The sequence below is a fragment of the Glycine max genome, chromosome 8 (genome assembly GCF_000004515.6).
Source record: "Glycine max cultivar Williams 82 chromosome 8, Glycine_max_v4.0, whole genome shotgun sequence".
NCBI classification, from domain to species: domain Eukaryota; kingdom Viridiplantae; phylum Streptophyta; class Magnoliopsida; order Fabales; family Fabaceae; genus Glycine; species Glycine max.
The window spans coordinates 10934637-10951571 of record NC_038244.2 but is presented as its reverse complement, the minus strand read 5'-3'; the positions used below and the strand labels follow the sequence as shown (position 1 = coordinate 10951571).

General features: G+C 30.0%; 3 protein-coding genes across 4 annotated transcripts; all 3 read right to left on the bottom strand.

Moving 5' to 3' along the window:
• Positions 1–2140: 2140 nt before the first annotated feature.
• On the bottom strand, positions 2141–5460 carry LOC100787656 (probable ATP synthase 24 kDa subunit, mitochondrial). Its single transcript, XM_003531338.4, has 7 exons — positions 5262–5460; positions 4507–4600; positions 4242–4386; positions 4030–4140; positions 3468–3614; positions 2788–2910; positions 2141–2416 (listed from the first exon to the last, which is right to left on the bottom strand). Exons 1-7 carry the CDS (start codon positions 5298–5300, stop codon positions 2350–2352), a joined length of 726 nt encoding a protein of 241 aa, XP_003531386.1. The 5' UTR covers positions 5301–5460; the 3' UTR covers positions 2141–2349.
• Positions 5461–5999: 539 nt separating this feature from the next.
• Positions 6000–10191, bottom strand: LOC100527496 (uncharacterized). Of its 2 annotated transcripts, XM_006584469.2 has the most exons (3): positions 9905–10191; positions 8587–8805; positions 6000–7551 (listed from the first exon to the last, which is right to left on the bottom strand). In XM_006584469.2, the coding sequence occupies exons 1-3, from the start codon at positions 10038–10040 to the stop codon at positions 7409–7411; spliced, it is 498 nt and encodes a 165-aa protein (XP_006584532.1). In that variant the 5' UTR covers positions 10041–10191; the 3' UTR covers positions 6000–7408.
• Positions 10192–11446: 1255 nt separating this feature from the next.
• On the bottom strand, positions 11447–14009 carry LOC100787120 (ras-related protein Rab7-like). The gene is given in 7 exon segments (NM_001255664.2): positions 11447–11768; positions 11959–12104; positions 12355–12435; positions 12649–12795; positions 12942–13041; positions 13601–13627; positions 13793–14009. Coding segments are annotated over 7 exon segments (624 nt in total). The 5' UTR covers positions 13852–14009; the 3' UTR covers positions 11447–11704.
• Between the last annotated feature and the right edge of the window lie 2926 nt (positions 14010–16935).

The window sequence follows — 16935 nt, the reverse complement described above, 5'->3', positions numbered from 1 at the left end:
TTTATATTTGAAAGCTAATTCAGCAATTTCAATTGAATTAGTGCCACCGAATTTTTCTTGATTATCCTATCTGTCACCTAAAACACCGTAACTCGTATCTCTGTCTTCCAAATTTTTGAATTCGAACACGAAAAGGAAGAAGTGTCGTCACTGCAATTTACTAATATGTCGAAAATTAAATTTCCTTATGGCAGGCCTTGTATAATATATTCGCTAATTAGTATGCCTAAGGAATTTTTCTTTTTATGAACTTTTATATAAAAAATACATGTATCTTCCTAAGGATTTTTTCTTTTTATGAAATTTTATATCAAAAATACATAACACTTTCTTTAAAAATTATATTATGAAAGTTTAGAAAAAAAATTATTTTACTCACTTTTTGAAATAAAAAATTTGTGTTCTTCATTATTCTTATTTTCTTCTATCAATTGCATTGAAAGAATTTTCTTGTTTTTCTTTTTCTTATTTCTTGAGCAACCCATTCACTAATGTCGAGACCGCTTATGTACGTGATTATAAGAGAATGCATTGTCTATCCTTATATAAGAATGATATGTAATTTGAAATTTGTTTAATCAATCTTTCTTTATATATTATTATTTTTAATTATAATTATCTTTAATCAATCCAATATATTATTACACTAACATCTTTTTAAAATAAAAAATAATAATCTAATATTTTAAAATAATTTAATTTATCTTTTCTCTTACTAAAAGATATATTTAAATTTTTTTTATCTAAATAACTATTGGATTATTTTTGGAATATTAACATGCTCAATTTAGTATTTATCTGTGTGACTGCTATATTTAATTTCGTCGTCACATAATTCAATAACTCTTACAAATCATCCACCTTTGCCACTCTCTTCTACCCCATATAAATATGTTATATGATTTATCATGAAATAATTGTAGTAATTAAAAAAATAAAAAATAAAAAAACCAACGTATAATTTTAAATCTATTGTTCAATTTCAAAAGTGAAAATGAAAAAATATTGTTGCAAAAAGGGTTAATATAGGAGGACATGAACTTAGAATCAATTTAACTGTTAAAAGATTAAAAAATTAATTGGTTTTACCTTTTTTTTTTAATCTAAACTTCATTATTTTTTTTATTAATTCTTGTAATTTTATATGTGTTTTTAAAAATTCACAAAATTCTTTTAAATGTTATAAATTTATAAAGTCTTTTTCAAATTCTTTAAATTCTTATAATATAAATCTATTAAAATTTAAATTATCATAAAAGTCTCTTATAAGTCATAGTATTCCAACCTCATCTATAAAATTTACTAGACTTTTTTTTATGTAAAAATGATCTTTTAAAATCTTAATCCCTAACTAATTAAGTTTAAGGAATAAAGTGATAACATAATAACTTATTTTGATTTTTTTTTCTTACTTTTAAAGACTAATATAATAATACTTTATATTTTCGGAAACTAAATTAATAGTTTACTCAAAATGAATTCTCTTACGTACATAGTAATATATATTTAAATTTCATATTTACTCAAAATGAATTCTCTTACGTACATAGTAAGATATATTTAAATTTCATATTTATTAAGACCCAAAACCAAAAACTTAATTCATTCACCAAAAAGAAATAAAAAACTTAATTCTTTTACACCCAATGAAATCATAAACCAAATAAACCCCCTTTAGAAATTTTACATAAGAAAATTATATTTAAATTGTCTAAAACCCTATTTCAATTTTCAAACACGACTTTTGACAAATTTCCATTCCTTCTAAATAATACAAACTCCCACAACTTCATTGTACAACACCTGCACAATACTTCATCTTCATCATGTAAGAGAAAAATCATAAAATTATTATTATTTAATTTTTTAATGTAAAGTTAATTTTTTCCACTTATATTCCTTATAATATCAAAACCGATCAGTAACAAAATCATTCATAAATTAATAATAAAAAAATTAATTTTATAAAATTGTCATTCTCTTTTATTTATTTATTAACTTTTTTTTGTAAAAAAAATATAAGAAGACATATTATGGGATGAAGAGAGTAGTATTTATTTTAAATTAAATGTCGTAAGATTGTTACCAGGGTCGCGGAACAGCCATAAAATCAATAAGAATAAATACTTGGGAAACAACGTGACAAGAAAAATTTAGAAAATTTGACAGCCTCAACTTCCAGTTTAACATGGAATCTGAAATACAAAAAAGATCTTGAAAAAACTCAAGAATATTCAAACTGGCATCAATGTTGCACTTCAAACCAGTGGTGTCTACTTATTGAACACAGCTTCATCATTATCCAAATGCAATAATTTCTAGTGTGTGCAAAAACATCCTGAAGACATTTTAAAGGAAGTTTCTGATGTCCAAAGTTTTGACATCGACCGATTCAGGCTCATCCTTGAATTCCTCCCTGAAATGGCAAACAGATGAGGCAAAATAAATCCTACCAATCTACCATGTTTAAAATTTCTATCCTATTGCACATAGAGAAACGAGTGAAAAGTAATTCTAAAAGTAGAGGAGAAAACAGAAGTCCAATTTCCAACGCGTCAATTGGACACTGTTACATTCATATGTTCAAAGTTCAAAAGCCATAAAAACCTACAATTCAAGGAAAGGCCAAGCATCATCCTTGAACTTTGGACTTGGGAGTTAAAATTAAGCAGAAAATAAAAGGTAATTATCATGTGCTTATCAACGATGTCCAGTGTCCAAAAGCATTAAAGAGAATTGGGGAGAAGGGGAAAATACAAGAGCAAGAAATGATATCATTAGTAATACCTTTTCTTTTGAGTTTCCATTGCCTCGAGAGCATCCTTCTTCAGCTCCTCCAGTTGTGCTTTGGCTACTTTAAGTTCTAGCTCCTCTTCATACTTTGGTAGATCTTCCTTTCGAATTCCAATTCTAAGGTGGCACCACCAAAGGAAGAAAAAGAAGGGGGGCGGGGGACCAAAAAAAGAGAGAAAAAGTAACTACAACCATGTAATTTATCGTGCTCAACTGAAGAGAATAAAACACTTCAGAATCCTCACTAGCAAATTAGGAATTTAGCAACCAAATGGAATAATACCGAATCAATAAAACTAAACATAGTGATGCAAGGTCTAATATTTATAAAAAGAACAAAAACACAACTTCAAAAAATTAGATATGTTAACTGGAATTCTTCCTTCTACTCAATAAAATTTCCTCCTCCATATTTTATAGAAAAAAATCCTTATCCTCTACACCATCTAATGAAATGAGCACTTACCCATATATAATGAGGGCATAAATGCCACTCAACCATATAAAATATTTATAAAAGCACCAACAAGTAGACCTAATCGCATGCCCACATTCCATGACAATGATAGTGAAATAAAATAATCACAGATGACAGCTTCAAAAGCTTGAATTTAGATATCACATAATATTAACCAAAGCCAACATCAAAAAGATATCAAGGGATATGAACTTACTTCTTATTAATCTTATCAAACTCTGCCAAGAGAAGGTCCATTCCTTTCTTATCATTTCTCAGTAAAGGTTTTTTTAAATCCTTTTCAATTTTGTCCAATGCATCTATCATCAGAGCCTCTGCACCAAGATCATCTGTAAGACCTTTCCTGTAAAAAAATGAACATATAAATATGAGCTCATGTAACAAGAACCCAACACATCCTGAAGCAAGGGATGCCGTATGTTGCCTTTTATCTCAATTGTGTATAGAAAACATATGCATACACAAGTATAAAAAGACATTATTAGGTAAATCCCAATAATAATTTAGGCCAGTCACTATTTGCAGAAAAAAACAAAGCCATCAGGCAATTTTTGGAACTGGAGGTTTAAAACAAAAGCACTATTTGATAATTAAGTCAAAATGGTGCATGGAATTGAAAGAATCATTTTACATATCACAAAACAATGAAGCTGGTATAAATGAAAAAGTAAAAGGGCACACTTTACATATCAATCATCACATCTAGTTACAAAATGAAGAGAGTAAAGAGAAGAGAATAGATCATCATCATCACACACTTGACTCTTATTTCCTTCAAAGTCAGAAGATAGGTCCGAGCATCTGGAATATCCTGAGTCTCAATTTCAATGGTGGATAGTATGTCTTGGGACTCCGACAACAAGCTTGCCCTGTAGAATGAACAAAAGATTGTAGGCATAACATAGTTAAAATAACAAAATATTGAGCAGAAATAGTCAGATAAAAAGAACAAGTTAAAGCAGAATCTCACTTCTCTCTAACTGTTTTCATGACCTTTGCATAATGAGAAACAGCAGCTGGATCTTCTGGGTCAATGGTGATCTTCTCCTTCTTTAATATTCCTATGGCAGTCTCAAATTTGTTCTTCACCTCCACAAAAATGTTCTTCAGCATCTCTTTTTCCCATTCAATCAAAGAATATGTTGTCAGATACAGACAGTGACATGAATAAAAAAAATTCCATTAAAGATCAAAATGCATATTTTAAAACTATACAACTGTATAAGAGAACTCACGATCTCCCTTAAGGGCAGGAGGGGCAGACTCTTTAGCAAAGTGACGAACTGGAATAGCATGCTCCTTTTGCAGAAGTATTTGACAGCCATAGATCTGTAAGAAAATGGAGAAAAATGAGCACATGACAAAAAAAAGTAGATAAATCAAAAACACCATCACTTTCTAATTAATAAACAAAACTTATGCATTTTAACCACCATGGAAAGTTTCATATCATTCATTTTCACATACTATTCCGCAACTAAATATGAGATAAATCAGTAGATAAATCACAAGCATCGTCACTTTTAAATGAATAAACCATCATTCAAACACGAGTTTCATATCATTCATTTCCACACACTATTACGCAACTCAATATGACAGAGCACCAGGACATTTTTTTAATCGGGTGGCCATGGCTGATGATGGTCAGGGATCATAAATCCAAACACATTGACTGCTCCTAGGGTGCAAACAAGTGAAAAACGTAATTTCCCCAAACAATAGAATCAGCGAAGAAAGAAAAACCTAATTGACCAAAAGACATGGATAAACGAAATGTTAACCCTCGAATTCTAGCGTATATATCTCTTTTCCGAATAATTTTGATTTTAAATTATCGAGATAGACAATCAGATATCGCTAGATGTATTGAAAGCAATGCAGATCCCGAGATTGCAACAACAAAATCAAAAGTGAGAACGTGAAAGGGAAAAAAACACTATGAAGAATTGGTAGCTAATGGAAGAGAAGGAATTGATATGAGGGATACCAATTTGGATTTGGAAAAGAGACGAGAAGAGAGTGCCATGGACGAATGAATATTGAGCTTTCTCAAGAATGAGTGCGTGCGTAGTTAGGGCTTCTTCGTTTCACTGTGATACCTCTCTCTCTCTCTCTCTCTCTCTCTCACTCTAATGAAATGAGTTTCCCAGGAATCACAAAGGGACTAATCAGGTAGGGTACACCGTAGTTCTGGTGAATGACCATCGTCTTATATCTCAGCCGTTGGATATCCTGACACGTGGTGCTCTTTTATTCCAAGAAATGTTTTAATTTTTAATTTTAATTTTAGTATAATATAATGTTGAATGTGAAATTTTTTACACTATTAATTTATAGAAATTGTAAAAATAATAACTGTTATCATTTTTATTGTAATAAACTGTTATTGTTATATAAAAAAATAGTAATAATTCAATGACAAACATAACCGCTGCACTAACTAACTAACTAAAATGATAGGACATGGACTAACAGTACATTATATATTATCACATTTAATAGGTATTATTTTTAAATTTTGGCCTAATCTGGTTAATGTTGTCAGTTCCAGTATATTAACATTTTTTATAAAAATAGATTAAAACGTTTTATTAAAGGATAAATGATCTATTCACCAAAAAAAGGAAAAATAATATGTTTTCAAAATTCGTTTATCTCCTAGTTAATGACAGTTTTGTTATTTGTTTGAAATTTAACCTTAGGTATTATTTATTTATTTATTGTAATTATTAATTATATTTTACATGTTGAATGTTGTTAAATTTACAATTTGACGAAAAATACCATACGAAAATCAAATGACAATCAATTAAGACGAGACACATGACAACCACTCCAATCGCATGTCACAATTTTATTTTTATGAAATTTTGAATAAACGTAAATTAAAATGGTCATTTCTCATATGAAAATAAAAAGTTAAGGAATATGAAAAGTAACTTGTACATTTTTTATAGTATGGCGCATTTAGACATTTCGCTTCAAGTTAAATAGGTGTTGGTAGATATTACCTACAATCTAATTAAAATATAGCACCATTTATTTAATTGAATGCTCATAATCGTTTGACTTTCATACCAATAGTGTCATTTAGATTATGTAATCAAATTAATTTTTATACCAATAATATTAAAAGAATCAAGGGAACTAGGGAAGTATTCACAAAAAAAAAATGGAACTAAGGAAGTCAGGAATCCCTTAACTGATGCATTTGGGGTCAAAAAAGTTAATTGCTGTAAATAAACATATAATTAGCAACTTCGATGTTCAAAAAGTGACTCCTATTGAAGCATTAATGTTGACTTTAATCATGCCTTCACATATTATAAAACATCTCATGTTATGAACTTATGATACAGATCCTATAAACATAGTATACCTTAAGAAAATTATTAGTTAAGAAATTAGTAATAACTTTTTAGAAGTTGCGATATTGAAAAAAAGGTTGAGAATATATCATCAACATTTTTCAATAATTTTTAGTGTTCTAAAAACAACTTGTTAACATTCTCCTTGTGATATTCCCGAAACTAAAATGTTATAGATGAGAAACATAAATTATTTTTATGAATCAACTGCGACAAGTTGTATAAAATACAGCAGTTTTTATCTAATTTCTGTCATACTTTAGCAATCAGCATGTACTTCCTTCAATGCTTGAATTAGCAGAAGAGTATATAGAATGAAAGGGAATGCAAAATGAAGTCAGAATATAAAATTAGTGGGATCTATTTCATAGTTTACCTATACTTTTCTTTCGCTCCAATTTGGGAGTAACAAGATGGAATTCAAATTTTGTTTCAGTCCATCATAACAATCCAAACAGTGATGGGATGAAGGCTTTATTCCATTATATTTTAGTTCATTCCATTTCATCCCCTCTCGTTCCATCAATTCAAAAATGCACTAACCATGAACGCAATAACAAACAGATTTCCGTAAACAAATTGAAAAGATGAATGACTAATGATGCAGCGAAACAAATATAAACAGAAATACAAATAACAAGCATTCAGTACATATTTTTTTTTACAATGCACATGAATATATTTATGTTAGTATTAAAAGCATATCTATATTTAGTCCAGAGTGTTGCTAGAAAGTAGAAACAAACTATTGTCTATAAACATGATTCTACATTTCAGCGGCAAAGGATTTACCACATCCACAAGTCTGTGTCGCGTTAGGATTCTTGAAAGAGAAGCCTCCCCCAATCAGAGCATCACTGTAATCTAATTGCATGCCAAATATGAAGAGTAGGCTCTTAGGATCACAAACTGCAGAAATAAATGGAGAAGTCAAAATATGTCATGCAGTGGCTTATGGTTTAAGACTTGAACAAACACATCAAGCGCTGCACTTGATACATTGATCAAAGAAATATATAGAGGGAAGTCTCCAATACCATAATCACCATAGACATTTTGCTCACTGTTCTTTCTCTTATTTACCAAATACAGTAAGCTTAATACTGGAAGCAATCCAAGTGTCGTCTTAACAGTAATTATAATAACAACAACATTTTTAAATGTTTCTCCAATGCAAAAAACTCTAGCAATCAAGGCTGAAAAATAAGCAAAAAAGATCATGTTGAGGGGACCAAACTTTCAATTCAGTCTAAGATTATTTTTTTTTCCTATTGAATCAATATAGAGCTAGTAGGGGGTTGGCTTTTATTTCTTGAAAGTAAAATTAGTGAATTACACTTAGTTGATACATTAAGCAAAAAGAATGGGCAAAAACTGTAACAATAGTAGGAAGTTGGATCCAGGAAGCTTAGTTAATCCCTGCAGGAGGAAATCCTATGTTCTAAATAAAATCAATCAGTCACTATTGTCATTGATTAAAGAAATAAATAATACTTCTTTTAAGTTTTAAACCATTTGTATTCCATAGATTCTCTCCCTCTCCCAATTAAAGAATAATGTATTTGCTGTGTAAAGACATTTTTACATGCTAAAAGCCTAAAATCACTCATGTATATAAACATTGAACCAAAACCTTCTACCACATAAAAACATTTCTTTTATAGGCACCACCTAAAAACATAATTAGCATTATCATCACCGCTACAACCCGTTTAGTATCCTCCACCTATTTGCAACTACCAAGTGCCAAACATTACACACTTTGTCTTGGTCAAATAGCTTAATCAGGCGAATAATTTTATACAGAAGTTATGGTGTGTAAGGTGAAGAGCATTCATTGGCAATCTTGACAAATCAACCTGTAAAATTGCATAAAATGAAGGGATGTAGCTAAAGCTTGTGCATTAAAAATGTCAATGATAAAAAACAGAATATGAATCATACCAATTTCAAAACCTTCATACTCAATAATTGAATCATCTGGCCTTTTATTAGCCCTGTCTTCAAAATCCATTGTGTATGACATACCAGAGCACCCTCCCTGTTTGACACCTATTCTTAAACATAAATCTTGATTTCGTTCAGACCTCATCTTATTCAAGTGCTTCAGCGCATTATCCGTAAGTGAAACTGCAGGGGCCAGAGAACCAGATGCTGGTGCAGCTGAAAGATATTGAGGTGGGGGTGAGTGAAAGCAAAGATTAAAAAAGTGCTGAGTGTGGCAGAAAAAGTATTTCACATAACAAACAAGTATATAACAAAATTCAAAATATACTGTTTAGCTGTTGCAATCTGGTTAATGATATTAAAACAGAGTGAATGCCAATAACAGAAAACTCCAGGTTTTTCCTTGGATTTACTGAGAGCACTAGTAAAAATAACAATAACTTGCGGAGAGTTCTTTAGGTTGGGAACTTCAAAATGTCTATTGTCCATCATCTAAATCTTCATATATGAATATAATGCCTAATTAAAAGAGTCAATGTAAAACTTCACCATCATCTAATTATGTAATGCCAAATCATTAAACAATTTTGAAATCTTTCCTATCTTATAACATAAACACTTGTATCGGAATTTGTGAGAGCTTATGAAAATAACTTATGAGTTGCCCATAAATCTGTTTTCAGCTTATTTCAATAAGCTATCCAAGATAACTTATAAAAACAGTTCACAATTTATATGAAAAACAGTTTAACTTTATGTTCCCTTTGATTATAGAAACGACTTATACATAAGCACTTATCAGCAAGTGCTTAATTAAGCTATTTACCCAAACAATCCCTGAATGAAAGGTTAAGAAATCAATCTTTCTATTTCTAGGTCAATATGCCATATGAGGAAGCAAAAAATTATAACAAAAGAGGTCCTGCATCTATGTACTGGGTATAAATTAGGGTCTGATACATTATTAACTTTTCATCCTTTATTCCTGCCGACACACCATTACTGTTGATAAGAAAAATGCAGTAAACTTGGAAGAAACCCAAAATCTTCCCAGAAATTAGGGTAGGAAAAGCTCGTCATGCAAATAATGGGATATCTTATTACATGCAAATTTGCAACCGTTTCCTAACAAAAACATTCAAATGGAAAAAAGTGCGTCCCTCTTTGCTACAAGCTAGAAATAATTTATGACGATTTATCATATTCTAAGCCACAGAATAGTAATCATAATTATGATAATTGTCATTGATGTTGCTAATTAACGGAGAAATTAACAGCAAATTGGCAAAGGAGGGAGTAAAAGGATATAATGTACCGGGGATTGAAACTGATCGAATGGAGAGGGGTTTGGGGCGTTTGAGAATTGGCGGTGAAAATCGAAGAGAGGGTGAAGATTGAGGAAGGCGGAGAAATTGAGGAGAGGGCAAGGTAGTGATTGCAGAGAAAGCCATCGGAGTTTAGAGAGAGAGAAGGTCACACACAAACACGTGCTTTGCTTCAAATTTCAACCATCGTGTTCGTGTCTGTCGTGTGCGGGTGAGATTTGAGAATTTGATATTTCTACGCAATTCATGTTGTCGTTTCAATCTATTAACTATTAATATCCGCCGCGAAAATTTTCAGGAATTCTAAATAAATACGTTTTCTGCCTTTTGTTTTGCTTTTTTAATTTTTAAATAAAGTAAAACTAAGATGATATATATAATATTTTATCCTTTAATTTTTACATTTTTTTATTTTGAATATAATATTTTGTGTTATTCTAAATTTAAATGTATATTAAAAATATTTTTATTTTTAATTATTGATATTATAAAAATATTTTAAAGTAGCAAAATTTGAGTGATATTATAATTATTTAAAATTTTATTATATGTTAAGAATTCAATTTAAATATATTTTACTCATATCGCTCACACACAATTAAATCTTATTTACAACATATATTAAATAAAATAAATAATTTATATACTACGTAATTTATCTTTTATACATTAAAGTAATTTCACATTATTTTATATATAATAAATAAAATTAGGGATTGAGAATTTTAATTTATAAATATTAAATATATAATTGAAAATTACAGTAAATACCCATTTTCAGAATTTTAATTTATACATTAAAGTAATTTCACATTATTTCATATTGTTTTGAATTCATTTTTTATTTATTTTGCATGCTACATGCACCTCCATGTATGATACTGATGCAATATTAGGTTGCGACGTGATATACATGCATGCCACTTAATTGTCTCGTGACTGTCATGTGTGGTGCTGATATCAATTTAACATCAAGATTAAGTGATGGAAAATAAATGAAGGATTAAAAGTGGGAAAATAATTTACAAGGACTAAAGATTAAATCTAAAAATAAATGAAGAATGAAAAACTTATTTAACCCCTTTATCAAATACAATTCACCCTGCATATTTTTTTTAAAGGCAATTCACTCTTATAAATTTAAATTATTATTCTTTAAAAATGAAACCATCTATATATTTTTACCTTGATGATCTCAAATCCTTTTCAATTTATCAGTGTCCTTGAGTATCTATATTAAGCTACATCAACATCAAGTTCTTATTTTTCTTATTTACTAGTGTGGTTAGTCTAGTATTGAAGGGTTTAGATAGTTTACACAAAATCTTAAGTTGAAATCTTGTTATTGTAAAAAAATATTTCTTTAAACATTTAATTAATACTTTCCTTACGAGACATGGCATGCTCGTTAATTGTTCAGTATACTGTATATAAATAACATGCAAAAAACGATATACGTAACATTTGGTTCGAGCATTAAAATTAGAAGCTCATGTAAAGAGTGCAGAGAGGGGACGTGACATATTTATTTATCGTTCAGTAAGTAAGTACTGTAAATAAAATATACAAAACAAGATGTACATAAATTTTGGTTCGAGCATGAAAATTAAAATTGCATCTGAAGAGGACAAAGGTTTTCCACACATACTAAGATTTAGAAACCCGTACGATGGGTATCAATTTCGGGATTTAAAAATAGACACTACACCTTAACGAATTAAGTGATAATGTACCAGAGCTCAAAACCAAATATGTTCAGTAAAACGCATTAATCTTCTTACATTTTTAATTCAGCATGCACAACCACTTCGTTGTTCTGCTTCTGAAACTGCTTCAGAGATTCCTCGAAAATAACTGGCATGAACAGAACAATATTAGAGGCTGACAAGTATTGGATTTGGATAGCAGTAGCATTTATTAAGAATTACCACAACCTAATCATCATAACAGAGAAGGAAATGAGAGAATGCTGAATTTAAAGAGATAATTAAGTGGTCTAAGGAAAAATAGAAGGTACTACTAGTACAAAAAAGTTGATTCTCACATGTCTTGATCATGTTCATTTTCTAGTGCAATTTTGGCAACACATGAAAAAGCCTCTTCAACGTTGTAGCCCTCTTTCGCAGAGGTCTCAAAGTATGGTATGTTTCCCCGGGAAGCACACCAGTCTCTAGCTTTTTTCTCAGTGACCTGAAACAAATAGAAGGGATAATAGTGAGCACTTCAAATACCTTGCATGAAAAGGTTCAAATATTTGGATGTAAAATTTAATTAGAATGGACTCATAGCGTAGTGTCATCTAATCATATATTTATAATAATAATTACATTAAAAATTATACCTAAAGTAATTTATAATTGGTAGAAATTGTAAAATTCTTTACACTAACAATGTATGAAAATATAATAATCATTGCAAAAGGAGGGGGTATATTCAATACCCTTCTACTGTTTCCACCGTCTACGTCAACCTTGTTCCCAAGTAATACAAAGGGAAATGCTTCAGGGTCGTTCATATCTCCCTGAGATCAAACACAAAAATGTAGATTACATTAAAGCCAGTTTCACATGATTAATTAAGCAGAATTTGATCCAATCATTTAACCATGTTTGCTCAGTTTGAATTAAAAGAAAGAATCATCTAGCTTGGTTTGGTTTGGCTTCAATGTAATCCAAACAAAAGACAGAAAGAAGACATGAGGCTTGAAAGATAGCATGTACAAGTAACAACACACCTGCTTAAGAAACTCATCATGCCAATTGTTTAGTGTATCAAATGTTTTGTGTATGTTTACATCATATACCAGAACACAGCAATCTGCCCCTCTATAAAATGCAGCCCCAAGACTATGGAACCTTTCTTGCCCTGCTGTATCCCAAATCTGCCACAATATTATATTTTCACTTCCATTGTGTCACTAAATAAAGAAAAAAGTACTGATGTTGATACCTTTCTCATACACTGAGACATAAAGTAAAGAGAAAATGTAAAAGGAAAGAAACTTTCAGGAAAATTTAAATAGCTCACCTGCAATGTTACGAGTTTATCATCAACTTGTATTTCCTTCGTAACAAAATCAGCCCCAATTGTAGCTTTATACTGCTGGCTGAATTTTCTATAAACATATCTGAATTCGTAGTTAAGTCACACAATGACTTTATGGTAGCATGCCTTGTGTGAAACACACAAATTCAGCATTAAGGGAATCCCCTCCACTAACATTTCTAACATAACTAACTAGCAAACGAACACTGATAAAAAACCAAACAAACTCAATATTAAAAAAACTTAAAAAGCCAATCAATTTGAGCTATTTTTTTTAAACTCAATTCCGATTAAGATATTGATTACTACTGAAAAAAGATTACCAATGTGCAAAATATCTTCATTTACTTTACTAATTTTAGATGTTAAGCACCCAATTAATATTATGCCAGCTGGACCTGAACCAGTGTTTTCCAAAACAACGATTGCCAACTCATATACTACCGATGTTGGCCGGGACTTTACAGAGACTCGTTGGAAAAACGGAACAAAACAAAAAGGGAAACAGTTGAAAGCTCAAAAGCATTCATGATTTGAAATGAATAATGCACCTACAGCGAATCACTGACATCAGAAAAACTAACAAACTTTCACTTTTTTTTTTTGCTTTCAAACTGAAAATTCAAATGCCAAATGGATACTGGTTCATCAAAGAAGTTTTTCCCACCCTGAAAATAAGATCAAGAAAAAGGAATGCATTAACATTCACATTTATCGATGGAGAAGCTTCCATGAAGTAATAATCTCATTAAAGTAACATATAAGAAGAAAGGGAATTGAAGATGGAAAATTTGGAATGGAAAGAATTTAAAACTAGGTGCCATGGTACATACCCACTATCACCAAGAACAATGATCTTTAGCAAAGTTCTCTTTCTCTGTGAAATGTCCATGTTGGAGACTCAAAACTCAAGGTTAATTGACAGAAAGAACAATCTTCTTCTTTTTCTCGAGGATGGGAAATGGAAATGGAAAAGTAGGAAACAAATGGTGTGGCCTTATGAGAGAAAAGGGAAGTTCACGATTCCTCTTCTTGGTTGGTGATATGAATATCCTCCTTTGTGGGGAATTGCTTTTTTTATTTTTTTTCCTTCTTTCTTTTCTTTTCTGCATTTGAATGATGCAGGTGAGTATCATGTGATTTGCAAACCAAAACAACGTTTTCTAGTGACAGCGGAGCATTATTATATTTAACCTATAAAAAAGTTGTCATGTCACAGTTTTTTTTTTTAAGTTGACTTTGGAATATACGTGCTTGCCTCTCATTGTTCGATCTAAAATCTGAATCTGTATGTATGGGCTGCAAATAAAGCAGCAGGCTACAGTAACTATGCTTCACGGTTGGACAGTTGAGAAACGCTATTCAGTTAATCAGTTATGTTGTAATCTGATCTGATTCTGATACACTTTGAAGGAACCGATGATGCCTGCATTTAATTTACAGCGCTACTATGTTCTTTTGTGGCAACTAGCATTTGAGTGGTGGTTGGTAATGTCTAACACACTCCTTTTCACTATGTTTGGTTTAGAGAGAAGAAAGTGAAAAAAATAATGAAATTTGGATTCGTAGGTTTGCTAGGATTAAACGTATATAAAATGACACAAGCATTCCTATTATAAGAAGAAATATGCAAAAAAGTGTCCATAAAGTATTACTATGATTTTAAATGCATTCTAAATATGATTTCTAATAAAGAGAAAAGCATCTCCCTTTCTGTTTCAATGAAGGGAGGAAGAAAGCCTTTCTTGCCTTGTCTTGGATAGGCATTCAAGTTGTTCTATTATCCCCAATCTCTGGGCTTATGCTGGATTATCTATGATCTCTTATTCCTAGGCTGATGATAGAAGAAAAGAAGACAAATAGACAAAGGACTAGTCCGCTGCATAAAAGACCACGGTTTTCTGACTCAGACAACACAAGTTAATGAAGTAGGTGCTTGATTAAGCGATGGCAGAATCTTCTAGTCTACTAGAGGTTCTCTCTTCTTCTTTGAATTCGATGGATTGATCAAACCATAACACTAGACGCTGACTGAAAAGTGATTCTCAAGTTATGTAAGGTTCTCAATTCTCCCTCCCAACTTTTTAAGCAACCAAATTGAAGAAATATTAACCGCACTTTTTTAATACATTATTTGCTATTCACTGAAATTTATTGGAATAAATATATAAATGAAATTAATGAAAAAATGTGAGAACTAAGAGAAGCTTTCATCCAATATTAGAGTCTGCTCTGATACTATGTTAGATTTCATCTTAAAATCAATTAACATTAAGTGAAGTTGTCCAACAGATATATAAGCTACACTCCAAGGATTGAGGTAGTTGATGTAAGACTTGAATATTTTCCAATACAATCTGCTATACTTTATATCATGGATGCGTGATGAAATAGTACTTGTCTACTTGATTATAAACAACAACCGTGTACCTCTTTAGAGACATTATAATTTTGTTGTGAATCCACTTCAAGAAACATTCAAAATTCATAAAATTTGCACCATCAAGAAATAGTATCACACAACTCATATATGTCTATCTTATGCCAACGATAAAACTAAATAATATAAATAAATTAAGGAGGAAAAAAAATACTCTCACCGATTTTTTATAAAACTAAGTTAATAGATTTATCAATATTAAAAAATTAGTTGGTTTAGCTAATAGTATTAAAATATAAAATTAATTTTAAAAAAATTATAAAATTAAATTAAAAATTACTTTATATATATATATATATGTAATTTTAATTAACGAAACAATAATTTTGACACTATCTGAATTATTATTTGGTGGTGTCAAATTAAAGTTTATTATGCCCTTATTTTATCATATTTTTAATCTATTTTCATATCTTATAATGTGTTAACTATCCAATATATACTTATATTTTTATAATAAGTTACATAATAAAAGAATAAAAATAAGGCTTTGATCTTGTTGCTTAATTATGAATAAACCTTTTTTAGACTGGAAAATTGTGAATAAACCTATTTAATGAAGATATATATATATATATAAGGATAGCGCACAATAACACTAATGAAATTGCAGTGGGATCGATATACACAGTATTAACTATACATAAATTTAATACACTTTATACTGTAGAATTAAAAAGTTTTTTTTTATAGCTATGAGAATGGTACGTGGCTATCATTCTCATGCCCCAACATCTATCCATTCACTCTTTCAACCCTGGAAGTGCCTAGTTGCCTACCAGCAATTAAAGTGCTCTTTTCACGTTTAACAAATATCAAGTAATCATTTCTCAAAAATATTTTTAATTTATTTATTGTGGACTAGCTTCCTTTTCTTTTATTGCTTTTTTCTTCTTGTCAATTCCAGGTAATTTCATCTCTTCTTGGTCAGCCTCTCTTCTTTTTTCCAAATCCTCACATTGGATTTTAAAGTGCAACACTTGCTTGCACGAAGAGAAGTATACTTTTTTGCTAGAATAATTACACCATTGATTTGATACATCATTAAAATTTGGATAATTATGCGAATGTTTGTTTTGCCGTCTATTTGAAAGCAACTAAACAGAGAAATTACAAACAGCTATGTAGGGAAATTAACTGAATTTGAGGATATATATATTATTTGATATACATATTTTAGTAGATTATTTTATCTTTTGTTAATTTTTAAGTTTTTATTACTTTTCTCTTTAGTTAAAATAGACAAAAGGCACGGAGTGTTTATATATATATATATAAAAGAAGTATTTTTTTAGTATATATTTTTTTTATATTTTTATTCATAAATTAATAAAAAAAATTATCACCTGTTATCTATCCATCACTGATAATGTAAAACAAATAAAACTAAAATTAAAAGTGAACATGATAAGTTTTTAAAAGAATAAATAAATATTTTGGTTCTTGTTTTTGTATTGAACTATAAAAAATAGTTCTTACAAAATAATCATTGTCATTAAATTAAGAAGTAAGTTGAGATGTATTGTTGACTATTTT